Here is an 18652-nt window from a genome sequence, read left to right as displayed (position 1 = left end):
CACGTCCCCGCCCGGGACGCGCTTCTGGGTAATTAATCGCCCGCTCCCCGACGCCGCGAAAACCTGACCGAAGGAGGACCGAAAATAAGCTCCCCGATCCAATTAAAAATATCACCTTCCTTTTTATGGACCGCCGTTATATTTCTCCCCCTGTCACGCTCACGCTGCCCGCATCTGTCTTCCCAAATTACAGGCTGCCGGTGGCAGCCGGGCTACAGGAAGTTGGGCGGGTCTTCCCACAGGAAATGAAGGAAAGGAAGAGAGTCAGCTGACTGATGGGACAGAAGACGAGCTGCATTAAAACCGCTGCCCTGGCTGCACATGCGTGGACACAGGATCTTCATTTACGTTTAGGACGTAGAACCAGCTAAACTGGCATTCCCTGAAAAGCCAGCATTCCCAGATATACCAGCATTCCCAGCTAAACTGGCATTCCCTGAAAAGGCAGCATTCCCAGATATACCAGCATTCCCAGCTAAACTGGCATTCCCTGAAAAGCCAGCATTCCCAGATATACCAGCATTCCCAGCTAAACTGGCATTCCCTGAAAAGCCAGCATTCCCAGATATACCAGCATTCCCAGCTAAACTGGCATTCCCGGAAAAGCCAGTATTCCCGGCTAAACCAGCATTCCCAGCTAAACTGGCATTCCCTGAAAAGCCAGTATTCCCGGCTAAACCAGCATTCCCAGCTAAACTGGCATTATCGGCACGCCCAACGGGGAGGAGGCGAAAGGCTGGAGGTGGCCTCAGTCAGAAACCGATTACGTTGGACGACGTGCGTTTTCGAGCTTCCTGTTAGCGCTACCATGGAGACAAGAGGCAGGGGGTGACAGCCCCAAGGGGCTTTTTGCCTCTTCTCCTCATCCTCTTCCTCAAGAGTCTGACCAGTGCTTCGCCCGGGGGAGAGGGGGGTGTGCGTATGGTCAGCAAGGACGTTAACTGCTAGAGACAAAGCTACAAGGCATCTACAGTGCCCTTCTGTGTGGAAAAACAGGAGAGAGAGAGAGAGAGAGAGAGAGAGAGAGAGAGAGAGAGAGAGATAATAATAACCAAGCAAGAGAACAGAAGAGAGCCAGAACAGAGGGGGTGAGAAAGAGCGAACGAGAAACCGCAAAGAAGCTGTTAGAAAAGAACACGAGCGGAAAGAGAAACGCAGAGAGGGAGGGAGGGGGCGAGAACGAGGGAGGGAGGGAACGAGGGAGGAAGAAAGAGAAAGGGCCGTACGCACCGCCGTCGCCGTGGCTACAGGAACACGCGAGCGTCCCCGTGAAGCGGGCCCTCCCAATGACAACGCTACACGAGCCGCCACGCAGCCCCAAATTAATGAAGCCCCCGATAAAAACAGCACACGCCAGAACTCAGCCCCCCTCCCCGGCCCCCTCCCTCCCTGACAGCCCTATAGATCAAGGATGAACAGGGACGGCAGTAAAAACACCAGCCAAGCAAAAGAGAAGGGACCCGGTCGGCTCCCGGCCAAAAAAAGGAAAAAGTGTCGATGTTAACAAAACAGGCCAGCTGCCGTTCTGGGGGGGGGGGGGGGGGGGGAGGAGAGGAGAAAGGAGGAGAGGAGAGGGGGAGGACGAGTGGGGCGTGGGGGGGAGGAGAACGTCCCGTATTCGGCTTCGGGTCAGGCGCCCATCGTTACTCATTTTGAAGGAACACCTGAGGGGCGCGGCTAAAGATAGAGCTCCGCCTGCGGGGGGGGCGGGCCTGGCCGCGTGCGTCGCCGTAGTAACTGCGTAGTCCCCTGCCCCCTCCCGGCAAACAAACGCACGCAGCTCGCTCAAACTCTTCTCTCTACTCCTCTCCCTCTCCTCTCCTCTCCTCTCCTCCTCCTCCTCCTCCTCCTCCTCCTCCTCCTCCTCCTCCTCCTCATCCTCCGATACGCCCCAAACCCCGTCTTTCGGGGGCACCGCCACTCTGGGAGCCGATTGCCGGCGGCTTCCGTGACGCGTTCCCGCGGAAACGCGGAGAGGGGGCATTAACATTTATATTGCCTGGCGGAAAGAGCGCCGTCCGCCCCGGCGGGGGAACGGAAGGCCCGCGTCGGCCGCTGTCTGGCGCCGCTACGGCGGCCCTGGTGCCTTATGGGAGAGAGAGAGAGCGGCTGGGTCCCCACAGCCTACCGCACAACGCGTCTGCTGTACACTGTGCCCAAAATGAAAGAATTTCACCGTCCCAATCAGGAAAACACAGCACTGTGTGTGTGTGTGTGTGTGTGTGTGTGTGTGTGAGTGTGTGTGTGTGTGTGTGTGTGTGTGTGTGGCGTGTGCCCGTGTCTGTAAGCAGCCCTGATTTTACCACTCGCCAATATAAACAGTTCAGCAAGCTCACCCTGCTTACACAGAGCATTAACTCGTTACATGACGTCCGAGATCCATTTCACACGCATTAAGTGAGGACCTCATTCAATACAATTACCATACTAATACGTCTGAGGACTAGACACGAAACACACACATACACGGTTGTACAATTACACGTACGTTTATGTACACGCACACACACATACACAAAACTGCGTAATGCGTGTTTACAGACCACACGTGCATACTATGCACAGTACGTGTATACACACAAGTATATACATATAACAACATGTTTATGTTAACACACAAACATACAGAGACACATAAACACACAGACACACACACACACACACTGCACATGTGCAGATGAGAACGATCCAGGACCGTCCGGTAACCAGAGGCAGGATTAATGTGTCGGGGTCAGGTGGGACCAAATTAACATCCAGCAACAACGAGACGCACTGAGGCATTACAGGAACTCAGCCGCACCTCAACACGGCTCAGTCGCTCAGAGCCTGCCGAGGGATTATGGGTAGCTTTCCCGTGATTTAAAAAAAATGAATAAATAAATAAATAAATAAAAAAGGTTTGCACAGACTGCAAACCTGGATGGGATTATGGTCTGAAAGGGGGATCGCATGACCACTGTGCAGAGAGAGAGAGAGAGAGAGAGAGAGAGAGAGAGAGAGAGACTTTATCGGTTTCGTTATCTGATGAGTTGCCATTGTCTTGTGTTGCGCGTGAAGCAGCCAATTACAGCAAGAGCCACTGGGGAAATTTACTGAGACCTGACCAGAGGTGTTTTCCACAGGCAAGATGTGTGTGTGTGTGTGTGCGTTTGTGTGTGTGTGTGTGTGTGTGTGCGTGTGTGTTTGTGTGTGCATGTGTGTGTGTAGTCAATATTTCTACCTGCATGACAGGCTGTGTGTCTGCTCAGTGGGGCTCCACACACTGGGTGCTACACCACCAATCAGGGAATGGACAGGAGGAGAAGATGAGTAACGGAGAGGAGAGGAGAGGAGAGGAGAGATGGATGAGGGTGGAACTACACGTAGGCCTCACTGCCACCTCTACATACTCCCCCCCAACCCCCAATCCAGAGCGGCAAATACTCCTCAAGAGTGATGTCATCCGTGAGGGAGGCGGAGCCCCGGCCTGTTATGGCGCGCGGCCGTCTGCTTAATTGAGGCACGTGAGGCGGCCGATCTCCCGTTTAGCCCTAACGAGGCTCGTCTGCGGGGGGAGACGCGTGTAATGTGTCTAATTAAGCAGCTTTTCGCCGCGCGGTCTGTCGGCGCTGACGGGGGGGGGAGCGGTCGCCCGCGCGCCGCGAGCTCGTTAGCGTCCTCAGCCTTAATGACCGTCTTCGCCGTCGCTAACGAAAACGGCGCCCTGCCACGCCGGGGGGGGGGGTTCCGTAACTTTGGATCGAGTGAGGGACTGGGAGAGGTGACCGCTAGATGCCACGATGTGGTTTGGAGGAGGAGGAGGAAGAGGAGGAGAAGGAGAAGAAAACAGAACAAATGTATTCTGCATTTTCCAAAGATCGTAAGGTTACTGACCACTATGGGTATGAACCACAAAGACTTCCGTGATTAATTAACTTAAGCCACTCACAAATGAATGCTCACAGACACAAGCGAGTGTATTCGTAAAGAAATATAAGGGTGTTGTTTGTTTGCTGGTATATGGCGATTTATTAGACTGCTGTTCTTTAAAGCAACAACTCAACGTGACTGGACAGGACTGCACAGAAGAACAAAACTAAAACCTGCCCCAATCATCCTTTTTTATTTTGTGACACTGGACTATTCCGCTCAAGAGAAGGGATATTCGCAGCCATTGATTCTGCCCTGGGAGATTAAACCAACTAAAACAGGAAGGGGGGTATTAGATGTTATCCAGTACAGCGTTGTGGATGGCTGTTCCTGCACACGGGCTCTATGGTAAGAGGGGCCTCGCGGTTGGACAGGTCAACAGCGTCAGAGCCGCGAAACGGGTAATGAGCACAGATCAGCATCCTAACCTTCTCTTAGCAGAATATACACCCCCTTCCTCCCCACCCAGCATCACCCAAATACCCTCCCCCCCAAATATCCATTTCCCCAGAGCCAACAGCAGCTGCGTCCGCACTTTTCTCCCCTAATGGAAGACCTCTCCCTTTTCCCCCGCTCTCCATCTCTGCCTCCCGGGGTCCTTTCCCTTCCCCCAGGCTCCAGAGACGGGGCTGTCCCACCCACGCCCGACCGTAATTCATCATCGTTTTATCTGCGGCCGCCCTTGATTGGTTCCCGCCAAAGCCTCCCAGCGCGCCTCCTCTCCGCTGGAGGAACAGAGGGAAGGGAGAGGAAAAAAAGAACGAGGGAACGGCAGCCACCCCTGACAGCAGTGAGCGAGGATCCAGGCGTTTCCTCTTCCTTTTTTCCTTTTCGGACCGTGCGGGGAGAGACGGTGGCGGCAGCGGCCGCAGATCCATCTGCGATGTCACCGCTCGTCTCGCCCCGCTCCGCTCCGCTCCGCTCCTCCAGCAGGCGCGCGCGCGCGTGCAGCGCCTCCGTTCCTCGGGAGATGGCCGGGCGGCGCGCTAACGTGCTAACGTGCTAACGTGATTACAACAGCCTGGCCCCGTGCCACGGTTCACACCAAACAGCTCCGGATTAACAACCTCCTGTTTACACAGCCAATTAACAAGAAAACCCCAGCCCTCCCACACACACACACACACACACGTACATACACACACACTAGGGATGCACTGACTGATAGTTTGAGAGGAAAAGAAAGAGAGAGAAAAAAAAGTATTGTTTACTTGTAATCCAAGAGCTGGTTTTCATTTGCCTGTCAGATACAAAATAATTGCACTTTGTTTTCCATATTCAGTGTTTCCTCTGTAATTGTACAGACCCGGTGGGCTGCCAAGTCAACAACATTCTTTTTTTAAAATGCCGAAAAATAACACCAAATATGTACTCGTTTGGAAATCTATAACAATTTGGCTACGCGGGACACAGCGGCACCATCCAACCGTGTCAACATGGGGCCCAGCGCGCCGCGTCTGTTTAGGGGTGTTACAGTGCGTACCACCAGACCCGAAACTAATTCCAGGGGAAACACTGATAATCACTTCATAAATAGGAATGCGCGTTCAGTTGGAAGAACACATTTTAAGTTGGATGAATGTGAAGAAATGTCAGAAAATAAATGTTTAACTTTGTTGCATTACTTTAAAAGTAAAATCGTGTTTATTAGAATGGAAAGATTCTAAATGGTTGTTCATGAAAACAAATTTACGGAAGCAGAATCTCCACACAAGCGATATTGGTACTGGCCAATGTTTTCCCTAAATAATCAGAATCGGGATCAGTCAGAAATCTTTATATCGGTGCATCCCTAACAAACATACTCACACATGTACATACACACAACCATGTGTGGGCGCGCGCGCGCACACACACACACAAACATGCCCATGTCCACACACATAGACACACACACGCACACACTCATACACACATGCCCATGTCCACACACCCGCACACACTCACACACACATGCCCATGTCCACACACATAGACACACACACGCACACACTCATACACACATGCCCATGTCCACACACATAGACACACACACGCACACACTCACACACACATGCCCATGTCCACACACATAGACACACACACGCACACACTCATACACACATGCCCATGTCCACACACATAGACACACACACGCACACACACATGCCCATGTCCACACACATAGACACACACACGCACACACACATGCCCATGTCCACACACATAGACACACACACGCACACACACATGCCCATGTCCACACACATAGACACACACACACACACACACATGCCCATGTCCACACACATGACACACACACACACACACACATGCCCATGTCCACACACATAGACACACACACACACACACACATGCCCATGTCCACACACATAGACACACACACACACACGCACACACACACATAAACACGCCCATGTCCACACACATAGACGCACACACATAAACATGCCCATGTCCACACACCCGCACACACTCACACACACACATGCCCATGTCCACACACATAGACACACACACCACACACACACACACACACACACACATGCCCATGTCCACACACATGCACACACTCACACAAACAAGCGTGTACACACACACACATCCCAATGTTGTGGAACTGCAGAGTCACTACCCATCTCCCACCAAACGCTAAAAAACACACCAGCGACCAACGCGGCCCCGATAACGCTGAACGCCGCGCGTTAATTACGGTTTTCCTGGCCGCACCTTACGCCACAACCAACGCTTTCCACCTGAATCACTGCGTCCTCAATCACCCTCCTGCACCCACTAGTGCACTATAATTATGTTGTACTGTACATTCATGTGCAAACTCCCGTTCCTCCCCTTCGCGCCCTGTCCAATCACGGCCTTTCGAAGGAGACGGCAGCCGAGCGGACGCCGCGACTTCCCACGAGGCCGTTCGGCCGGGCTGCAGCCTGCGTTCCCTGGCAGGCCCGTCCGCGCCCGGGCACAAGCCCTCGGTCCCGCCTTCCGATTCTCCCGGCCAGCTCTCCTCCCTTATTTTTTTTTCCCCCCTCCCCCGACGGACCGCGATTCCGAAAATCTTGGCAGACCGACTAAAAACCGTTTGAACAAAACAAATTATTCGCGTGTCTGAAACGCGTAATTAGCGCCAAAACGACTTCCAGTCGTCGGGTCTGTGACGGGCGTGGCCCGCGCGTCTGAGCGCCGCGCTTTCGCACCGCCGCCACGGAAGAGCGGCCGCGTAAATATTGCTCGTGCAATTTCCAGAAAATTGTTACTTTCGCTTCGCAAACTGCCAGCGGGGTTTCTTCGCCACAGACCACATAATGACAACCGATGCGCCAGACCGAACATTTATGATATTTGTGTATTGCTATCATTGGCGGGTTCTGGCACGTGCGCCTTGCCCAGACGTTTTAAAGATCGTCCGCAGCTGGTGGGATAAGAACTGCGGCTTTACCCCCGCCTCAGACTCAAACTCCCAGCCTCCCGGGTTTCGTGTGGAGGAGACTAGTCGGTGACAGAAAGAGGCGTTGCATTCTGGGGAAAATCGCACGCGCCTGAGACCGAGAAGCCAGGATGTCAGATGGGAGAGGGGTAGCAGCGTAGTGTCATTTTTTTCAGCGTGGCCACTGTATCCAAAGGCACTTAACCTGGACTGCTTCAGTAAAATATCCATCTATTACAACATGAAATAAATGGACTGTATGTGAAATGTGTTATTCTGCTTCACATAACTGTGTCTATAAGAAGCTGTTATATAATTATATAATAGGCCGTTATTCTGGATAAGAGCATATGCTAACTGCTCAATGTTGACTGAGTTACAGTGGGAGGAGCCTCCGCGGGGAGGGGCCTGGAGGGGGGCGGGGTTGTGGGCGGGGCAGACTCACAGAGGTGCGCTGGCACTGGATGCTGGTGCTGTTGAAGCGCAGGGCGGTGACGCTCTGCACCCGGCCCTGGGCGGGGTGTGGGTGTGGGAGGGGCGGGGTTGTGGGTGGGGTGTAGGCGGGTTGTGGCGGGGTGTGGGCGGGGTTGTGGCGGGTTGCGGGCAGGGCAGACTCACGGAGGTGCGCTGGCACTGGATGCTGGTGCTGTTGAAGCGCAGAGCGGTGACGCTCTGCACCCGGCCCTGGGTGTGGTGTGGGTGTGGGAGTGGGCGGGGTTGTGGGCGGGGCGTGGGCGGGGCAGACTCACGGAGGTGCGCTGGCACTGGATGCTGCTGCTGTTGAAGCGCAGGGCCGTGACGCTCTGCACCCGGCCCTGGAAGCGGAAGATGCACTCGTAGTTGCGCTGGCCCGACTGCGGCTGCGGAAGGTTCCGGGCCAGCAGGGTGATGGGCTTCATCACCTCCACCGGGATGTAGATCTGCGTGGAGGGCAGGATCTGGGGACACTCCTGGGAGAGAGAGAGAGAACAGAGAGAGAGAAGGGGGGGGAGGGAGGGGAGAGAGAGAGAGAGAGATGGGGGGGAGAGAGAGAGAGAGAGAGAGGGAGATTATATCTGTCAACAGGAAATTGAAGGCTTTAGTCTCACATCTGATTGAGGACAGTTTGCATAGTCTCAGTGGACAGGATTAGCCGATACATTTATCCCATCAACTGCGCGAGAGAGGTTCAGCACACACCGGATACTCTAGAGGCAACGGTCCGTGTGTGTGTGTGTGTGTGTGCGTGTGTGTGTGCGTGTGTGTGCGTGTGTGCGTGTGTGTGCCATTTGAGAAAGAGAATGTGAAAAAGTCAGAGACGCTTGCTGGTGTAACTACATGACAGAACCCATAAAATACTCACTTGTTATTTATTTAGTTACATTTTTTAAAAAAACATATTTTTTTGCACAGTTATATTTTGGGTTCACAAATAGGACAAAGCATAAAAAATTGTGTTTGGGGGGGTCCCTGCTGGGTTTCCATGACAACGAGCGAAGTCCAGACAGGGTGGGCGCTGAAGCGATGACGCGGGAGGCTCCTTCCTGAGTCTCTGCCTTTTGTTTCATTCTGTGCCTCGCTGGCAGCGCCGCGTCCGCCATCGTCGCGTCCGCCATCGCCGCGTTCGCCATCGCCGCGTTCGCCATCGCCGCGTCCGCCATCGCCGCGTTCGCCATCGCCGCGTTCGCCATCGCCGCGTTCGCCATCGCCGCGTCCGCCATCGCCGCGTTCGCCATCGCCGTCAGCAAAGCCAATTTGGGAGTTCGGGGTCGGCCGAGGAGAGCAGAGTTTCAGCGGGAGGAGGAAACCGGGTCCGGGTCGGCCACGGCGTCGGCGTGGTAACCGCACAGCAGGGGGGAACAGAGTAAACGCACGACGCGTGTTAGCGCCGTGGGGACAGTCCTCGCTATGCCTGGTGCCCACGGGGCACTGCCAGTCGGGGCGAACGTGGTGGTGGAGCCAGAAGGGTTTACAGCCTTCCCCATCCTCGTCTCACACTGACGCAGTGCTTCCTTAGCGTAGTCTGAGCGTGCGGTGTGTGAGCCTGCTCAGTCTGAGCGTGTGCAGTGTGTGTGAGCCTACTCAGTCTGAGTGTGTGTGAGCCTGCTCAGTCTGAGTGTGTGTGAGTGTGTGTGAGCCTGCTCAGTCTGAGTGTGTGTGAGTGTGTGTGAGCCTGCTCAGTCTGAGTGTGTGAGTGTGTGTGAGCCTGCTCAGTCTGAGCGTGTGAGTGTGTGTGAGCCTGCTCAGTCTGAGTGTGTGCGAGTGTGTGTGAACCTGCTCAGTCAGAGTGTATGAGTGTGTGTGAGCCTGCTCAGTCTGAGTGTGTGTGAGTGTGTGTGAGCCTGCTCAGTCTGAGCGTGTGAGTGTGTGTGAGCTGCTCAGTCTGAGTGTGTGAGTGTGTGTGAACCTGCTCAGTCTGAGTGTGTGACTGTGTGTGAACCTGCTCAGTCAGAGTGTGTGAGTGTGTGTGAGCCTGCTCAGTCTGAGCGTGTGAGTGTGTGTGAGCTGCTCAGTCTGAGCGCGTGAGTGTGTGTGAGCTGCTCAGTCTGAGCGCGTGAGTGTGTGTGAACCTGCTCAGTCTGAGTGTGTGCGAGTGTGTGTGAGCCTGCTCAGTCTGAGTGTGCGAGTGTGTGTGAGCCTGCTCATTCTGAGTGTGTGCGAGTGTGTGTGAGCCTGCTCAGTCTGAGTGTGTGCGAGTGTGTGTGAGCCTGCTCAGTCTGAGCGTGTGTGAGTGTGTTTGAGCCTGCTCAGTCTGAGCGTGTGTGTGTGCATGCATATGTGTGTGTGCGTGCTAACTGAGGATAGATATTCCCGCCTGAAAGCCAACGTCAACCTCTGTGACATCACGCTGTTCCCAGGGAAACCGCTTAATCGCTGAGATTTCTGTGGACTATGCACCACTTTTTTTTTCTTCTAAAACTTTCTGAAATGTAAATGTACTATAACGTCACAGACCTGGACCACTGCGTGTACTCGTACCACGCTGCACCACAAAAAAACTCCATTCATCGCAAATTAGACGAGGAAAAGCTTTTTTTTCTTTGACCGAGTTTGAATTCGCATTTGAAGATGAAACCGCACATGAATATTTACGCTTCTACAAACACAGGCCAAAAAAACATTCATTCATTCTTCTTTTTTTTGTTTGTTTTTTTAAAGAGGGGGAATATGAGCGAGAGTGGGCTCGTTTAGCCGCTATTAGCTGAGCGAGGCCCGCGGTCTGTTTGCCTAGCGCTTCATTCCGTTTGTTTTTCCTTAAACCGCCATTAAATTAAGCGCCGCTAATGAGCCTGCGTCGCAGTTTGAGCGGGGAGGCGAGATCTGAATTTTTTTTGATATAATGGGGAAGGGGGAGTCGGGGGGGGGTTTGGGGGAGGGGGTCCAATATCCACCCCACCGCGATCAATATGCATGAGGCGGGGAGTAAAGTCGCGGGACGAACCGCGGCGTTCGCGCATTCTCGGCACGCGGCAGTGTGGCGGGGGAGGGGGGGGGGAGGGGGGAGGGAAATAATTTTTAAAACTCCAAACAACATGGTTAATTAAGCGCCTAAAGCTTCCTGACAGCGAGGGGAAGCTGGAGAAGAGTATTAATAGAAGGGCGCTAACGATGTAAGAGACGAGCTCGAGCTATCTACACGGCCCCTTCGCCGAAGAATCAGGAGAGCGCCAGAGCGGCGAGGGGCGCGGGGAAGGGGAGCGGGGAGCGGGTTTGGGCGCTCCGCTCGGGCCGCTGTGGGCGGGGGAGCGTGTCGATCCGCGCCGGTGCGCACGCCTGCCCCGCCCGCCTCCATCTGTCTCCTGTCGGTGTGGGCTTCTCGCCTGCGCGGACGCCCAGCTGGGGGCGATAGCGAGTCCAGGCCCTGAGGACGCAGCCTGAAGCGGAGCTGGCGTTGTGGCGGGCCAAACGTTCCGGCGTGCGTTCCTCCCCCGATCGCAGGGGGGGCTTCGTTTCTGCGGAAGGGGACGCAGGCGGACCCCCTCGCCCCCTCGCACAGCGCACAGGGCCTTCCAGAATGAAGCCCCCCCCCCTCCCCCAGCTTTCCGGAAGGTTCCGCCCCAGCTCAGGGCTCAAGGTTACTGGAGAAACGCCGGCTCGGCCTATCTTTGACACCTGAGAGCAGGCGTGCGACGTTCTGAAAGGAGGATGACATGAGTACTGGGTATGAAGACGGTGGGGGGAGGTGGTGGGGGGCGGGGGGGTAAAAGAAGAATTTCATGAATTTCATTTCACTTTTGGCAGGTGTCAGAACGCTGCAAGGAGAGGAATAACCAGAATAGATTTTTACCAGGGGATTCCATTCAAGTCTCTGCCTCAGTTTTATTCTCTCAGAAAAGAGGAAAGTCACGAGCCGACAGTCTGGTTACCCCCAGGTTAGTCCCGGGTTAGTCCCGGGTTTGCCAAAAGTCAGCCAGACCTGCCATTTCAGTGGATCTGCTCCCTGAAGTCCAGACAGTTTTGATAAATAAAATGACAAAATAAATGAATAAATAAATAAATAAACTACAGCGAGCACAGAGGGCGAACAGAGTACCCACCCCCCCCCACCTTCTCCCCCCCCGTGCTGGTTTCTGTTTGTTTGTCCCGTCCCCATCCCCCGCCCACACCTGCACCGAAAGACAAAACAATAATAAAACCGAGCGGAGCGTGCGGTCGCACTACATTACCCAGACACCCGTTAAACCGCAGCGCTCGGCATTTCACAAGCGGCCGGGCTGTCTGTCTGTCTGTCTGTCTGTCTGTCTCTGCACACATCCCGCCGTGACGGGGACCTGGGCGGGGTCACACAAGCGGAGACGAGCGGGGTGACGGACGGCTGCCGGACTGCCGACGGATCTCCGATTCCCGCCTCCTCCTCCGCGGACCCTGGCTTAGCGCCGCGCTAGCTCCGACGGAACGGGCCCTCGTCCCGACCGCCGCCGCCGCCGCTCGTCTCCCGGGCCCGTGTCGCCGACGGCGACGCGCCGATAAGCGTCTCCGAAAAGAAGAAGCTCCGCAGAACGCCTCCGAAGACACGAGTCGGGGTCGTTAGCGGTACCAGCGAGACGGAGCGTGAGATGGAGCGCGACGGACGCGGCGCGCTAGATAGCCGAAAGAAAGCCCCGTTATAAACAGCGCCTCTCTCTCTCTGTCTCTCTCTCTCTCTCTCTGTCTCTCCCTCTCTCTCTCCCTCTCTCTTCTCTCTCTCTCTCTCCCTCTCTCTCTCTCTCTCTCTCTCTCTCTCTCTCTCTCTCTCTCTCTCTCTCTCTCTCTCTCTCTCTCTCTCTCCGGCGCGCAGCTGCTAGCGCCGCTTTAGCGCTTCTCACAAATCACGGCGAACGCGTAGCCGCCGAGCCGCCCGGACACATTCTGGCGTGGGAGGAGAGAAAACACGATTGGGGGGTGGGGGGGGGGGGGTTGGAGGGGGGGTTGAGCGCTGGCGGAGGGAACACTTGAATGATTAATGAGCGAGGGGTTTTTAAAGGAGGCGGAAATGAATTCCGTCAGACAGCGCGGGCCCCGGGTTCAAAGCTAACGTTTGCTCTCGATATCGCGGGCGGGAGGAAGCCTGTCGGAGGGAGACCGTCAAACAGGCAGATCTCTCCCGCTTTCTCCGGGGAGCCTCTCTCTCTCTCTCTCTCTCTCTCTCCGTCACCATCTCCATCTCTATCTCTTTATCTCTCTCGCCAACTCCATCTCTCTCTCCATCTCCATCTATCTCGCTCTCCATTCCTCTCTCCATTCCCACCGGTCTATTTCTCTCAAACTCCAGGTCCGTCCACTCTATGTATCCATCTCCCTCCCTCCCGTTCTCTCCCTCCCTCCACCTGCTTCTCTCCATTGCCATTTCTCCATCTCTCTCCAACCCAATGTCTCCCTCACTCACTCTCCTTATCCATATTGTTCTCTCAATCTCCATCTCTCTGTGAAAAGCATGAAAGCACAAACAGGCCCGTGGTCTCCACCAATCACAGTGTAAGGCCAGAAGGGCAGCAGAGCAGGCTGGTGGAGGGGTGTGGGGGGTGTGGGAAGGGTGCAGAAGGTGTGGAATTAGTATAAGTGTGTTAGTGAGTATGTATGCATGTGCATACAAGAGTGAGTGCATACGTGTGTGTACAAGTGTGTGGGTATAGTGTGTGAGTGGTTATGATGATGTGTTTGTGTGATGTGTGGAGTGTGAGTGTTGTGTATTTTGTATGTAAACTGTGTGTGTGTGTGCGTGGGTGCATGAGTGAGTGTGTATGCGTGTGTTTGTGTGTATATTTGTATGTACACGAGTGTGAGTGTGGTTCACAGGCTGCAGGACTCATAAATAATGCATGCCATTTACACTGCACCGTATCCAAAACGCCACACACACAACACCAGAGAGCAGGCTAAGCTAACACCCCGTCCAACAGGATGCGCCACTTCCAAATCGCTGCAGCTAACAGAACACCAGCGCGGCCCAATCTAGCAGCCTGGCCCCCGCCATGCGCTCAGCGCGCTGAACACGACGAGGTGTTCCCGTGGAGAGCCCAACGCGTTCCACGTGAGGCTCTCAGCCGCTCAGACAGAGAAAAACACATAAAAGGCCTTTCAGGGACCGCCCGCCTTTTCATGTTATTTTCGGCAAAGGAAGCCGGCCGCCGCGTCCCCAGCCGAGCCGCAGGGACGAACGACTCGATGAGGACTAGACACCTTCGGACCCCTGCTGAAGGCCACGTGAAAGGCCAGCTCCCCCGTCCCCCCACAGCCCAAAACTGTGGCAGACAACAAAAAAAAAAGAACCAAGAAAGGAACACAGGAACCGCGCCAGATACTCACCGCTGATTGGCCCATTTGAGCCCACTTTCTTATATCCGCGCCTTGTTTTGTCACATACTACACTTGGCAGACACCCTCAATGATAGTTTCTTTTTTTTTTTTTTTTTTGAAGGGGGCTCAGAACCAGCTTAAAGGCTAAAGAACCAGCATAACCAGAAGGTCGCAGGTTCAATTCCCAGGTGGGTTACGGATGCATTTTCAATGCAAGCTATGTACACTGTACTGGATGAGAGCAAATAAATGGATAGTAATTAACATGTGCAAAATGGTTTCAATGCCGTTTTAGAAGGAAACTCGGAAAAGCAATAGGTTGCATAACCAAAAGAATTCCATCACCTTTTATAATGCGTACAAGTCGTAAACGTCTAATTAAGCGTTAATAACGGCATTACACGGCATCAAATCGCGTGATCACCATAAAATTGGGCATTTTAGACGTTAACACACGCATGAATTAATGAACATGAGGAGGGGGAGCCAGAGAATTACACCAGGTCGCCATGTGCGCCGATGGTGCACTGAGTCTACACCCGTCTCAGGAGCGCGCCTGGCAACCTTCTGTTAAATTTACAATGCGGACGGCCCCTCTTGGACCGAAACGGGCTTCAGCACTCCTCCCCGTCCTGTGCTAAGATGACAGAGGGCAGAGCGGTAGGTGCTGAATATTGAATTATAAAAGGGGTGCGAGGGATTTGCAACGCCGTCACGTCCCAGTCCAACCGAGGAGTGCTTAACGAGGGAGACGAGAGGCTAGAACAACGCTCCCGTCCTCGCTAATGGATTTTATAATTAATGGATTAGAGCAGAGGCACGGAGTGCGTTGTCCTCCTCCCACCCCCAGGGGGCACCGAGACGCAGGTGCTGGACTCCCAGATCTGAGAGTGGAGGGCCGGGGGGGCAGTTGAGGTCACGGGGAGCAGACAGTGGCGAGCTCGCTCGCATGATGGTGACTGCGTCAGCGACACTCAGCTCCGTTTTCATCCGACACCCCGTCCGCCAACGACCGGCGGCAAGTCCCCTGAGAAAGAGGGCGGGGCCGGAGATAAGTGGGAGGAGTCCTGGCGGTAGCTGTGGGTCTCTCCCGACCCAGGGACTGACACGAGGGAGGGCCAATGACGGCAGAGAAAAGGCTAAACTGCCGGGGCAAGCTGTGACTAAGGCTGCTAGAATTGATGGTCGCATCATTTCCTGGCTCTCAGAATGTGGGCGTGGCCTAGCCCTGTGATCTCATAAAGCACTGAATCCCACAGGCCCCTTTCTACTTGAATTTTGGTGCTCGACAACCAAAGTTATTAACTGGAGTCACTCATATTCTGCGTCCTCACATACGCATATTTATAAGACTGCGAATGCCAGACACGTGATTCCTTTATGGAAGATTTTCTGCAATGTACGCCTTACTTTTCTGAGAATAAATATAATTGTTCACAAAAAAAGAAAAAGAATTCCGAGAACGCTTACAATGTCAACAAAAATGGACGTGGTCGTTCAAATATTTGTTGGTATCTGCCAAGAGAAGCAGGACAAGATGAATGTTTCCGCGTCTGAAACGGGCAGCGAACGCACAGCAGTGTCGAATAAAGCTTCTTTAAACAGTACTCAACATCGCTTCTTTTAACAATACGCAACAGCGCGCTCTCTGTTGGAAGTACTTCTTCTGGTTTCAGAGAGTGAAAGAACGTCTGGGAGCATTATGCAGCTAATCATTGCATATCTGCTACCAGCTGTCCACTCCCATTCCCATCCACAACCGAGCTCGTTTGCACTGAAACTAGAGTCAACTTCGGCGGTCACTCCCTGTTTCGAGCAGGACGCATCACTACTGGTTGTCGCTATCGTTCATAACCGTACTAAGTGTGAACTCAACCTTATTAAGCGCTACAATGAGGAGTGACATACTTAGCTGTAGTGTGAACGAGGCCAGAGAAGATCAGAGAGGACAGTGAGGCATATTTCCCTTTAATAACACAAGTCATTTTGCAGAGGCTAACCCACTTGTTGCAATAGTGTGATACAGTAATGGTTGTCAGGCTCACAATTCACTCCCATTCGTTTTCAGGACATTGCCAAAATTAATAGTTCTAAAGCATAAACTAACTACAAAGGATAAAAGATCAATACAATGTCCCGAAAATGCATGGGAGTGAATTGAGAGCTTGACAAACGAGAGAAAAGACGATGTTGACAACGGCCAACAGGAGCTCCTGAGGTTGCCAGTATTCACACTACTGCAAAAGTGTGGTAGCCTCCACAAAATCACTTATGTTATGAAAGGGTGAAATACGCCTTTAAGCAGCCATAGCGAGGAGTGAGCAGGGTCACCTCTGGCTGTAAGGCCCAATTATGTGGGCCAAAAAATATGGTTTTCACTTGCAATTATAAACCTACATTTAAGCTTTTGGTTTCTCTGCCAACAAACTTGGTGTTACTGCACTAATGACCGACAGGTCAGAGCATGACCCCCAGAGGTCAAAGGTAATCAGCATGGCAGTTAAGAGTTTCACATGTAGTTCTCTACTCCTGTCTGTCCTATTCTCCAGTGAAGGTGCGCAAGCTCGTTTGAAAAACAAAAAAGAAAAAAATATCAATTTGCACACAGTAGCTGCTCAGTGACCTGGTAAGGACCCCAAAATCACCTTTCGCTTCATGTTGACACAGAAGCAAAGCCGTAGCCGGCTCCTTCTCCCCCCTACAAACAGACCGCAGAATGCTGCAATTGGTTTCTTTGTGCAAAGCTATTCCTTTTTCGATAAAGCCAAAAACTACTCAAACCACAAGGAGTCCTCTGAAGTGGGTTTTGGAGTCCAGGATGTGGTTGGGCTACATTTTCCCGAAGAGTGCCTCCCTTCATCTCTCTCATGCTCTCTCTGGTGCTCTCCTTCTCTTTCTCTCTCTCTCTCTCTCGGTCTATTTCTCACTTTCTCTGCCTCTCTCTCTCTCTTCAGTGAAAACCAGAGTGGGCGGCCGCTGTCATTTTTGATCCATCGTCTAATTAGCCAAAATAAGATCAATTTAATCGGGAAATCTGGGGTTTTATTATCTTTTAAACAAAAAGGCGCTTCAATGGTTATAAATCAGGCAATGAAAATGCTAATGAGAGCCATCGCTTCTGTCCTCTTTTCCCCCCTCGTCTGCTTGTCCTGCAGAGCAGGCAGGGAGAGGGAGAGGGAGAGGGACGGGGAGAGGGACGGGGAGGCAGAGGAGGGGGGGTGGACAGGTCACAGCAGGACAGGCGAGCCCAGGGAGCGGAGGTGAGGCGAGGCGCGGGCGCTAGCCCGATGGCGGCGCGTGCCAGCCGGGCGTCGGCGGCGGCCGCGTGCGGCGGGGCGGAGACAAGCGCGCGCTTATCTGAGGCTCATCGGCCGTTCCCCGCGCTCGCCGCTGGGCCTGCGGGCGGCTCAGGCCCGACCCTCTCCGGACTCCAGCCCACACTGCGACACACCCCGGAGGCCCGGACGCACCCCACCCCCCCCCTCGCTCCCTGACCCGCGTGTCACACACCTCTTCACTTCGGCTGCCGGTTTCACCAGCGGGTTCAACACCTCAGGCTAAAATCAGCACAAACACTGCGTCTGTTTGCTCTGATAGATTCCCCATTACCTCCCCATTACAATTTAGCCTATCTTTAACTGTAGCCACCTGACCAGCAAATGGAGGATGGGACCCCCCCCCCTTTATATCCAGGTTCTTCCTGAGATTTCTTCCCACTGGGGAGTTTTTTTATTAATTTTTTTATACCTCATTTTGTTGCTGGGCGGCCCTCAGGCCTGGTCTTTCACATCTTTTCCTATTTAGCTTTTTTCTGCTTTGTCTTTGTGACAGTGCCTGTGTAAAATTGCTCACAGAGATAAAACTGAATTGAAAAGAACAGAGGAGTGTGTCAGGTTACTGCCCCTGCGCATAATGTGACATGGCCGCTACGTGCTAATTCAGCGGGTGACTGACACACTGCTTCTGATTTCGCGTCGCCTACCAGATTACAGTTGTCGCCGGGCAGAGGGCAGACCGTCGGCATATAAATGTGACAGATCCAGCGGCAAATTCGACCGATGCTCCAGCCATTTCGGCTCGAAGAAACTCGACAAATATCTTTCCGGTTCGCACAGAAGCCGACCGTGTTTCTGGTTTTCTTTCTCCGACACCTGAATGCAAGTGTCTTATTATGTAGTGACAGACATCGGTGCTGTGTTGCCGATGCAAGAATATGTGTTGTCACAGTTATGCAAACGAGGGGAAATGTGAACAGAGACCTTGAGCGGGTTCTAAAAATGACAAAAAGGTGTTTGCGTGCCTCTGCGAGCTTTGAGCTGGCTGGTTGGGCAGCACAGACATGACTAATCGATGAACTCGCTCTGTGCAATCCCTTTTTCATTAAGACGCAAGATCTATACTTACTCCTACCAAATTTATAAACAGGGAAATAATTACATTTCCTTACGATGTAAAGTGTGTCATTTCTAAACAGGAGAGCAGGAGGTCTGAAAAAACAGCATGTCTGTTCTGAGACTGTTGCCTCAATCGAACTTCTGATTGGCTGCC

The 18652-nt window shown here is 53.3% G+C and overlaps 1 protein-coding gene across 1 annotated transcript in view; it reads right to left on the bottom strand.

The window, feature by feature from the left end:
- LOC135234641 (plexin-A1-like) overlaps positions 1 to 18652 on the bottom strand; it is a 202107-nt gene that overhangs the window by 48196 nt on the left and 135259 nt on the right. The window contains exon 10 of the mRNA XM_064299458.1: positions 8098 to 8298. Within this exon, the coding sequence (XP_064155528.1) occupies positions 8098 to 8298 (201 nt within the window). The remainder of the gene's footprint in view (positions 1 to 8097; positions 8299 to 18652) is intronic.

The sequence above is a fragment of the Anguilla rostrata genome, chromosome 11 (assembly GCF_018555375.3).
Source record: "Anguilla rostrata isolate EN2019 chromosome 11, ASM1855537v3, whole genome shotgun sequence".
NCBI classification, from domain to species: domain Eukaryota; kingdom Metazoa; phylum Chordata; class Actinopteri; order Anguilliformes; family Anguillidae; genus Anguilla; species Anguilla rostrata.
This window is presented reverse-complemented; position numbering and strand designations above follow the sequence as displayed.